Below are 10005 nucleotides of genomic sequence, written 5' to 3' on the forward strand. Positions count from 1 at the left end.
ACTTTTAATAATCCATTGTATCCTGGATATCTCCATTATTTGTTTTTGCAGGCCCCTGCCCGTGTCTCTGCTCACAGTTACCACGCGTCTGGAATTAACTGAACCTCCAGAAGCAGTGAATTGTTGTCAACGTAACGGCAACTACCAGTACAAGTGTATTGATGGTTACATTAGGATGGCAGGCACCTCCCAACTCGTCAAGTGCACACAGACTACTGCCGGTCGACAGTGGTCAAAGCCCAATCTCATTTGTAAACGTAAGACTCCATTTTTGTGTGTGGTTGAACTTAAATGTTTTCGGTATTGGGGTAATACATGAATGACCTTTGAACCCCTGAATGAGGACTTTGAACCCCTGAATGAGGGATGTGACATATAGATGTTTGGTGATTTTTACATCTCTCATAATGCCTTGTAATTCTCCATTATGATGATTGTCAGAAATACTGTGCTTTGCTAAATAAGGTTTTAAGCCTGGTTTATCATCGTACATTCAATGTCATGACTCATGTCACCCACCAAAAATAGCAAATCTACAACCTATACACATCGCATCACGTGTTGTGATGTGATGTGTAGTGAAATCTGCAATTATTTTTTATTTCACAAGAACATAATGTTATTGTCCTAAACACCAAACTTCCCTATTATCTACATTATTGTATTCTTAATGTAACGCTTAACCACATTCAGCTATGGTGACTATTGGTGAATATTAGTTCCTGCTGTTGTGTTCAAACAGGAAGGAGCAGTGTGTCTTTTGGGTACATATTTAGTATCATGTTAGTCTTTAGTTCTTGCTTTCATCTTTAATATTCAGCCCCATTAATTTCCTATAGAATAGTCCCCGCTCCTTGGGGTGTTTTTTGTCACTGTATATGTATATATATACACACAGATTTCACTTATGAAATTCATCTTCTGCTTTTTACCCATCTTATAACAATTAAGACGGTGCGCGGTGAGCAATTAAGGGTTAAGAGTCTTGCACAGGGACACACATTGACACATTGCTGGCCTGGAATCGTACCTGGGACAACTAGGGGTTCTGGCTCCCCAGGCGGGCTCACTAATCACTCAGCTATGGTCGCTCCTATAGGCACCCCATTTTGCACCCCATGCAAAATTATAGGTGACAAATAGGTGACACTTTAATATTCTCTTGTATTTAATTTCAGGTGACCCAGCGCTACCACCACATGTAACAATGCAGAGTAAGTACATCTGTTATGTCCCTTTACTCATGTATGTCATCATGTTCTTCTGAAATAAACTGAAACACAATGACCGGTCATTGGTTTGGTCTTGCTATGACAAGCGATGCTTCATATCAGGACAGTTTCCCACATAATTTCATCACCAGTTTGCTCGCTCTCAGGCTGCCAGGAACCAGTGTAATGTGTGGACTCACACATGGGATCTCGCCAAAGTAGGATAACAAACAATACAAACACAATAATCCAACTATTTGACCCAGTTCTGATTAGAACCTAACCTATGTTGTATGGATATACCATGCTTTAACATACCAGTCAGTCAAAGAGATATCTCTCCTGTCCAGGTGATACATTTCAGCTTAAAACAGTGTAGGCAAGACAGATTTAACCTCCATTATTTCCCTTTGGACCTGCTGTATACTAAAAACATTGCCATGAAATAAAACCTGTACTGCATTAATAGACCTAGCCTAATTCCATTTGTATCTCCATCAATACAAGAGAAGTACCAACTTAAATAGTTGGTACTACCAACCTTAGAGAAGTACCAATAATATAACCTGGTTCCAGACAAATCTGCCATTGCAAAAAAAAAATGCCCCTGGCATATTAGGTCTGGCCCCTCTCAATAGAGATTGGATTTCTCTCCCTCCGAAGTTGTGAGGGACCAATCAGGGCCCATGTATGCAAATATGGGGCGGGTTTATCACCAGAGGCATTTTTTTTATTTGCCCCTCGGAAATGCAGGTTCCATACAGAGATTCCATTCCATTCTGGCCATGCCAGGCTACCAATAATAAAGGAGATACAGATGTCAAAACCACAGAGGGGTACTAGGGTATCAGAAATGTGTAAATAAACTTTTATTTACATCATATTTGCATATTTGTGTATGCCAAAGAAAAGTAATTGTAATCTCATACTTGCCGATAAAGTAATTCTGATTAGTGGCGATGAGCCAATTAAGTTTAATTATGATTTACTTTTCATGCAAACAACATTTTATTTGCATAATGCCTTGTAATGTTGTAGGCCACCATATGGAGTTCACCTTTTAAAGAGACATTTGAATTTGGTGAGATATCTGGGTTACAGCATGCTGGCCTGTCGCTGCCCATGGTGCTGAACCATTCACCAATCGATGATTGTCAATGTGGATATATAGGGAGGTTACAATCAGGGCAGGAATTTCATGGGGGCCATTAAAACCATGGCTGCCGTCGTCCCGCACAGAGCGCACAGACATGTGCATGCATGGTCTTTTGAGCACATATTTAGTACATGTCAGTCTTCAGTACTTGATTTCATCTCTAATCTTCAGCCCCATTCATTTCCCATGAGTACCATGCAAAATGATAGATGATGAATTAACTTTAACATTCTCATTTATTGCATTTCAGCAACACTACTGCCACCTGTGACAAGTAAGTACATCCTTTACCCCAGTGTGCCATACAACCAGGAGAGAGTACCAATTTTGTCTGTTTCTTTGTGTTATCACTTCTTATTTCACATGTTTACCAAAGAGCAAATGCAAATGTATATTCTGTTTATTAAAGAGCTGGAGAGACCCCTGTTACTGAATAAACACACTATAGCACTGATTACTATCAGGATATAGAGCTTTAACTTTTCAACCCTCCCCCCTCTCTCTCTCTCTCTCTCTCTCTCTCTCTCTCTCTCCTCTCTCTCTCTCTCTCTCTCTCTCTCTCTCTCTTTCTCTCTCTCTCTCTCTCGCTTTGGGTGTACAGAGCCTGATGATATCAGGCTGGTGGGAGGAACCAGTAACTGTACTGGTACGCTGGAGATGAAACACCAGGGAGAGTGGAGACCAGTGGTTGGTCCGGCTGAGTCACACCAGAAGTCATCATCTGTCGTGTGTGGACAGCTGGACTGTCGCTCTGCAGTTTCAACAGAAATGAGAATTGGTTCCACAGATCAACCTGTATGGAGCATTAATTCTTCCTGTACTGGATCTGAGTCTTCACTGAGGGAGTGTGGAACAATTGAGTCTGTTAATTCCACTGAGAGACTGGAGGTGATTTGTTCAGGTAACACTGACAATTATCTATCTATCTGTCTGTCTATAGTAGTGGTTCTGAAACTTTTTCATCTCAAGGACATGGACAAGGCCAAATTGAGATGTATTTGGCCGCGGACCCCCCTCTGAAAATATTTTGTGCCGGGGACCCCCCATACAAGATTTGTGTTAAAATGTTTCAAAAATATTCCAAATGTTAAACATTTTTGCAAGATTCTTTTTGAAAATAGCAGATCTACAAGCTTGCAGATCGGATATTTTCAAATACCCTATGTATATCGAGCTGCAGTGGTTAAACTGAATTGAATGCAAAATTAACTCATTTTGATGGGAACCCCCTGGTACCAGCCCAAGGACCCCTGGGGGTCCCCACTTTGAGAACCAATGGTCTATGGTCAGGACAGTGTCTTGAACGCAGTCTCTCTCCTGATTGGATGAAATTGGAAACCCACCTGAAAATGTATTTTCTGGTTATTAAAGAGCTGGAGAGACGGGAAGAACCTTGTTACTTAACACTATGAAGAACTTAACTTTTTAACTCTTTTAACGCCATCCACGCGTTTTCGAGTCAAATGCTACTTAATCCACCCACGCCATCGACGCGTTAGATGCGCTGATAGCTTTTTCATTGTTCAATCGGTGATCGCGCTGCTCTGTGCGTCTTCCACCATCGGTTTCTCTTTTTGTTCACTTGTTCACCTTTTCCGGTTCTCGGAAGCTTGAAAAGTGTGATTTTTAGGCCAAAATAGAGAAAAACTATTTTTTTCACACGGTGTAAAAAACCAACGGGGAGCTTCGGTTCTATTTTATTTAGTCTGGATGACGAACAGTTATCGTCGTTATGTATACCAACGATCTGAAACCCGATCATAAGCTAAGCTAAGCTAAGATGGCCAGCGGTGAGGGCCCTGAAATTGGAACGTAACAAACGGATATGACGTTTTGGACTCCGTTTGGAGGGGGTCGAGAGAGAGAGCGGAGAGTCAGACAAAAAATGTAACTCTTTGAGTGCTGGTCGATTTGTCGTGTCTGTTTATAAACACAGCCAGACAAACGATTTTAATGAACGAATGCGTTTGTGTGTAGTAGTGATGAGGGGGTCAGGTTTTTTCATAACCCGTCCCGCCACGGAGCCCAACCTGCCCCAATCCGTCCCGCAAAACGATATATAAATCAACGACCCAGCCCGTCTACGCAACCGGCAAAAACAAAAGGTAGCCTACCGACCGGCTTTTGAGAGGGAGAGAGAGAAGAGAGAGAGAGAGAAGAGAGAGAGAGAGAGAAGAGAGAGAGAGAGAGAGCGAGAGAGAGAGAGAGAGAGAGAGAGAGAGTGTGTGTGTGTGTGTGTGTGTGTGTGATATGGGCTGTTTTTCCAACAATTGGGTTGACATTAGAGGCAGCTGATGATTCCAGGAGGAGAGAGACAGGAGAGGGAGAGAGAGAGAGAGAGACAAAACAGGAGAGAGAGAAGGTACCAGGATGCTTTTTCTTTTTGCGTGTGTCACTGTAGACCTAGCCTGGGACCAGATGAATATGCCAGTGCAAAAAGAAAATTGCCCTTGCCGATTTGGCCTCTTTACCCTGGGCTTTGGATTAGATATGCTGTTGGATTTTTTTTCAAATCCCCCCCCCCCTCTCTCTCTCTCTCTCTCTCTCTGTCTCTCTCTTTCTCTCTCTCTCTCTCTCTCGCTTTGGGTGTACAGAGCGTGATGATGTCAGGTTGGTGGGAGGAACCAGTAACTGTACTGGAACTCTGGAGATGAAACACCAGGGAGAGTGGAGACCAGTGGTTGGTCCGGCTGAGTCACACCAGAAGTCATCATCTGTCGTGTGTGGACAGCTGGACTGTGGCTCTGCTGTTTCAACAGAAATGAGATTTGGTTCCACAGATCAACCTGTATGGAGCATTAATTCTTCCTGTGCTGGGTCTGAGTCTTCACTGAGGGAGTGTGGAACAATTGAGTCTGTTAATTCCACTGAGAGACTGGAGGTGATTTGTTTAGGTAACACTGTCTGTCTGTCTGTCTGTCTGTCTGTCTGTCTGTCTGTCTGTCTGTCTGTAAGACACTGTCTTGAGCGCAGTCTCTCTCTCACTCTCTAGACTCTGTAAGGTTGGTGAATGGGACTAGTCACTGTACTGGTACACTGGAGATGAAACACCAGGGAGAGTGGAGACCAGTGGATGCTTGGTACTGGAGCCAGATGTTCTCATCTGTAGTGTGTAGACAGCTGGGCTGTGGTTCTGCTATTTCAACAGAAATGAGATTTGGTTCTACACATCAACCCGTATGGAGGATTCCAAATTCCTGTGTTATGTCTGAGTCTTCATTGAGGGAGTATGGAATAAAGGTGTCTGATGTGTCCAACAACAGACTGAACATGATCTGTTCAGGTAACAAACAATTAGTTGTTATTCTATCTATATGTCTGTCTGTCTTCTAAAAAAAAATAGATCCCACGATGTTGTAACCCATTTTTTCACCCAGTGCCAATTGCCTATGTAATCCTGGGCGCTACTCTCCCTCTGCCAGCGTAGGGAGAGCCCAGAACTGAGCTCATGCCTCCTTCAGTGCATGAGGAGCTAGCAAGCCGGTCCTTATCACCTGAAAGGGGGAGTTTCCCCGGTAGGACGTAGCGTGTGGAAGGAACACGTTATTCCAACCAGTTCCTTTCCCCTCCATCAGGCTGACCAGGGGGAGGCAGTATAGAGACCAGGATTACTGCATGTTTTTGTGAGGGTACCTACCCTAGGGGACACGGGGAGAGCATGCAAACTCCACACAGAAAGGCCCTTTCGCCAACCCCATCAGTATGGGCACTGATGACAGAGAGGACAATCCCCCAGCGTCCCTGGCGGGAATCGAACCCAGGACCATCTAGCTGTGAGGCTTCAGCTCTACTGACTGCGCCACTGTGCGTGATTGATTGATTGAATATTTTATTAGGCAAAAAATTTAAAACAGCACAGTTACATTTAAAATACTTTGTCTAAAAGGTCCGTTCATAAAAGACCTTGCGGTCTTGTTTCCAATGTCTGTCTTAATGTCTGTCCTAATGTCTGTAGGTCTGATCTTTCCACGTGCGTTCTCGCACCGACGTGTGGAGGGTGCAGATATGACATTTTTTTCCGTATGTTTTAATGAGAGTGTGGAGGGTGTAAATTATGATCAGTTGTTCTGTATGTTTTAATGAGAGTTTGGAGGGTGTTAATGTTGATTTGTTCCATATTTGAATGAGTTTGTGGAGGGTGTAATATGCAAATTGATTGGGTATGTAGGTAGGAGAGAATAGGATATTTGTGTAATGTGTTGTGTGTGTTTCCCCCAGAACATTGGTTTCACAAATTCCTCTCTGATGCAATTCATCTCCTAATGGGGTGACAGTCCCTTAGTTCCAACTCGTAGAGAACTTTCCTGACTTTACACCAGGTTGAATAATTGTAGTATTGTCAGTATTTTAGCATCACGGTGATGATGCTCTCTAGTCTACATGTCTCAGTTTTAAGGGCTTAATGTTCTCTCTTAATCCTCTAATTGTTATACGTGTCCAATTGGTTTTCATTATTTTTAACTGTTTTTATTAGCTGAGTCTTTTAGATTATGGACTTGACATTCTGAATCAAAATGGGATTTTCAGATATTGCCACTTTTTGTCGGTTGTTAATTTTGTTTTATATTTTTCCCAGAATTATGTTTTGTTTATTTTATTTTCAATTTGGGTTGATGGCATATAAATATTTTTATTTTGTCTCAAAGCGTTGATGATTTCTAGATTGTTTCTTTCTTGTAGAGTTCATTTAACATGTAATTTGTCTTTATCTGAGAGTACTGTATATGTGTGAAATAACTCGTCTTCGATGTGTTTGTGTTCCATTCATGATAATCCTTTAGTCATTTAATAGAACACTATCTCTATCTCTCCCTTTCTCTCCCTCCTCTCGCCAACTCTTTATTTTGTATCTTTCTGCTTCTGCCACACCTCTCTTTCTGTCTCTCTGTACAGAGCCTGATTATGTGAGGTTAGTGGGAGGAACCAGTAGCTGCATTGGTACACTGGAGATGAAACACCATATAGAGTGGAGACCAGTGGATGCTTCGTACTGGAACACAAATTTGTCAACTCTAGTGTGTAGACAACTGAACTGTGGCTCTGCTGTTTCAACAAAAAGGAGGTTTGGTTCTACATATGATCATGTATGGAGGATTAGATCTTCCTGCGTTGGGTCTGAGTCTTCACTGAGGGAGTATGGGACAAAGGAGTCTGATGTGTCCTACTACAAATTTAACTTGATTTGTTCAGGTAAAGAACAAAGAGTGTATGATCTGTTACTCTTTCTACCCATCCATCCCATCCCATCCATCCACCTACCCACTTTAGCTACTGTACTATTGTCATATCTTCACCTGAACACATTGTGTTTTTACTGGACAGCTTGTCTCAGGTCTGCCTGTGATGGTTTGTTTCTATTGAACACACACTGTTCTCAGTGTTCTTAATTTAGGATCAGACCCACTGGTGAGGTAGTCTGCAAACTATGCTTCTAATTGATTTCTGATAAATATGTTTAATCTCCCTAACACAGTCTATTATGTTTACATATCTGCTGTCTCAGCCAATCACCTCTGTCTTGTTACAGATCTGCTGTTTAAGCCAGACATCACTTTGTCCCCCTCCATAATTGGGGTTTCTGAGGGCCAGCAGCAGGGGCTGCAGGTGTTTGAGGGTTCCAACTTCACCATCAGCTGCTCCATTCAGCTACAGTACCTTCACTGGATCCCACACAACAAACAACTACACACAGCCAGCTGTTAATCACTCTGCCAACTTCCTGTTTCCTGCAGCAGACCACACCCACCAAGGGAATTACAGCTGTGTTTATCACATTTCAGTTTTTTCTCATAACTTTTCCTCTGAGAGCTTGTTGCTCTCTCTCACTGTCACAGCCACAGGTAAAGTGAATTAAATGGACGTTTCAAGTCTGAAACTCAGTCAAACAGTCAAACATGAAAGTGACATGAATTCAGAAATCTTAACCACTTAAACTCTTACGGTCCCTCTAGATTCAGTAAACTGGACCTGCTGGCTCTGCACTTGGACCGTTTTTTGTCTCACAACTCTGTTGTCAGAGTTGTGAGCTTGTAGATCTGTTATTTTTGGCTAATGTTCTCCACAGAATATGGATGCTGGGGTTCAAGTGGTTAAGATAATGTTATTGAGAACTGTTTCTTACTTGCATGATATTTGGAGATGTTCTAATCCTGACATATTTTTTCTCACAGCTTCTCATCAGACATCTAACATCATCAAAGTTACAGCCGCAGGGATTCTGCTTCTGCTGATGTTAATCGGCGGCTTCTATTGTTTCTGGAAGGTAGGCTAATATACTGTAGGCCTACATCTTTATTCAATGCAAGACTGGAATGTAAATGGCGGTATTAGACTGTTTGTCTTGAGTACACAAGAGTAACATTCTATGGTGATACGGTAAGAAATCTGATCCAGTAAGTTAAAGTTGGGTTCTATTGTGTTTCCCCAGGCCACCAGGGGGCAGAGTGCAGGAGTGAACACAGATTATTATGACATCGTTGGTTTCAGCACTGAAACCTCTATGACTGAAACCCAACCAACTGAGCCGTGTGTAGAGGAAGAATACCACCTGTATGAAGAGTTGGATCCCCAAGGAGGAGCTGAACCTGGACCCAGTGAAGAGGCAGGAGTGCAGGAAACAGAGTGTTAACTTCACGGAGCTCATCTCACGTCCATCATGTTCCTGGCCTCACTGCACTGGCTGTACCTGTGACGTCCAGAACTGATTTTAAAATGGTATTGTTTGTTTTTAAATCACTGCACTGCCTTGCACCTGCCTACATTTCCGACCTTCTGTTGGTGTAAAAGTAACAAGGTATATTTACTCAAGTACTGTACTACTTAAGAGGATTTTTTTACTGGAGTATTTCCAATTGTCAATACTTTTACTTCTACTCCACTACATCTCAGAGGCAAATATTGTACTTTTACTGTACTTTTACAGATATACAAACTCATACGAGCTTGTAGATCTGCTATTTTTTAAAGATCTTGACAATCTGTGGAAATCTTTGAATATATATGTTTTAAAGCAAACATTCTTAACTCAAATCTTTGCTTCTGGGGGTCCCTGGAACGAAATATTTTGAAATGGGGGTCCGCGGCTAAATACATATAATTTTGGGGGTCCTTGACAATTATGAAAAAGTAGCAACATGTTGGGATTTGTCTTAATTGGTTAACCCCCTTACACCATGAGTGAGTGGCCACTCAGTCACTGCCTGGTGTATAAAGGCCTGAGAAATTGTTGGCATTTTTAGTCACCTTCTGGCAGCCAAGCAGAGCAGTGGGCTCTGTGTGTGTGTGTGTTAGCATAGTGCTGGCGGGATCAGCAACCTTTTTGACATGAAGTGCCATGTTTTCATGTTCTTGATAGTCAGTGTGCCATACCATAGGAGAGTGTGTGATCGTCAATTGTTGACCGTTTTCCTTCACTAAGCATTTAGTTATTTTTTTTACCCTTGTATAATTATTTTGTTGTAGATTTTTCAGAGCATATTTGCCTCAGTGGTTTTGTTGTTTATTCCTGTGTTTATTAATAAATCTTAATTTTTCACGCAAGCTTTGTTATCCTCACAGCTTTTTTATGTGTTAACCCTAACCCTGTTACAACCCTTAGTATCCGAGGGTCGTAACAGTTACAATGAACAAACAATTAAT

General features: G+C 42.1%; 1 protein-coding gene across 2 annotated transcripts; it reads left to right on the forward strand.

The window, feature by feature from the left end:
• Window positions 1-104: 104 nt before the first annotated feature.
• On the forward strand, window positions 105-9866 carry LOC308089651 (CD5 antigen-like). Of its 2 annotated transcripts, XM_080434510.1 has the most exons (10): window positions 105-257; window positions 1179-1214; window positions 2618-2641; window positions 2969-3268; window positions 4962-5261; window positions 5360-5650; window positions 7261-7557; window positions 7895-8207; window positions 8538-8629; window positions 8795-9866. In XM_080434510.1, the coding sequence occupies exons 1-8, from the start codon at window positions 176-178 to the stop codon at window positions 8068-8070; spliced, it is 1506 nt and encodes a 501-aa protein (XP_080290636.1). In that variant the 5' UTR covers window positions 105-175; the 3' UTR covers window positions 8071-8207; window positions 8538-8629; window positions 8795-9866. The 2 variants fall into 2 exon arrangements, with proteins under 2 accessions (XP_080290636.1, XP_080290635.1); XM_080434509.1 differs by lacking the exons at window positions 8538-8629; window positions 8795-9866 and having other exon boundaries at window positions 7261-7988.
• Window positions 9867-10005: the final 139 nt, after the last annotated feature.

This window comes from Gymnoscopelus braueri (assembly GCF_963280865.1).
Source record: "Gymnoscopelus braueri genome assembly, chromosome: 7".
In the NCBI taxonomy this organism is placed as follows: Eukaryota; Metazoa; Chordata; class Actinopteri; order Myctophiformes; family Myctophidae; genus Gymnoscopelus; species Gymnoscopelus braueri.

What these genes read in the sequence shown, in the direction of transcription:
- LOC308089651 (XM_080434509.1), top strand. Translation starts at nt 176, where the DNA reads ATGGCAGGCACCTCCCAACTCGTCAAGTGCACACAGACTACTGCCGGT. An exon ending in ACCACATGTAACAATGCAGA is followed by an intron (nt 1,215 to 2,617) that starts GTAAGTACATCT and finishes ATTGCATTTCAG; the next exon opens with CAACACTACTGCCACCTGTG. An exon ending in ACTACTGCCACCTGTGACAA is followed by an intron (nt 2,642 to 2,968) that starts GTAAGTACATCC and finishes TTGGGTGTACAG; the next exon opens with AGCCTGATGATATCAGGCTG.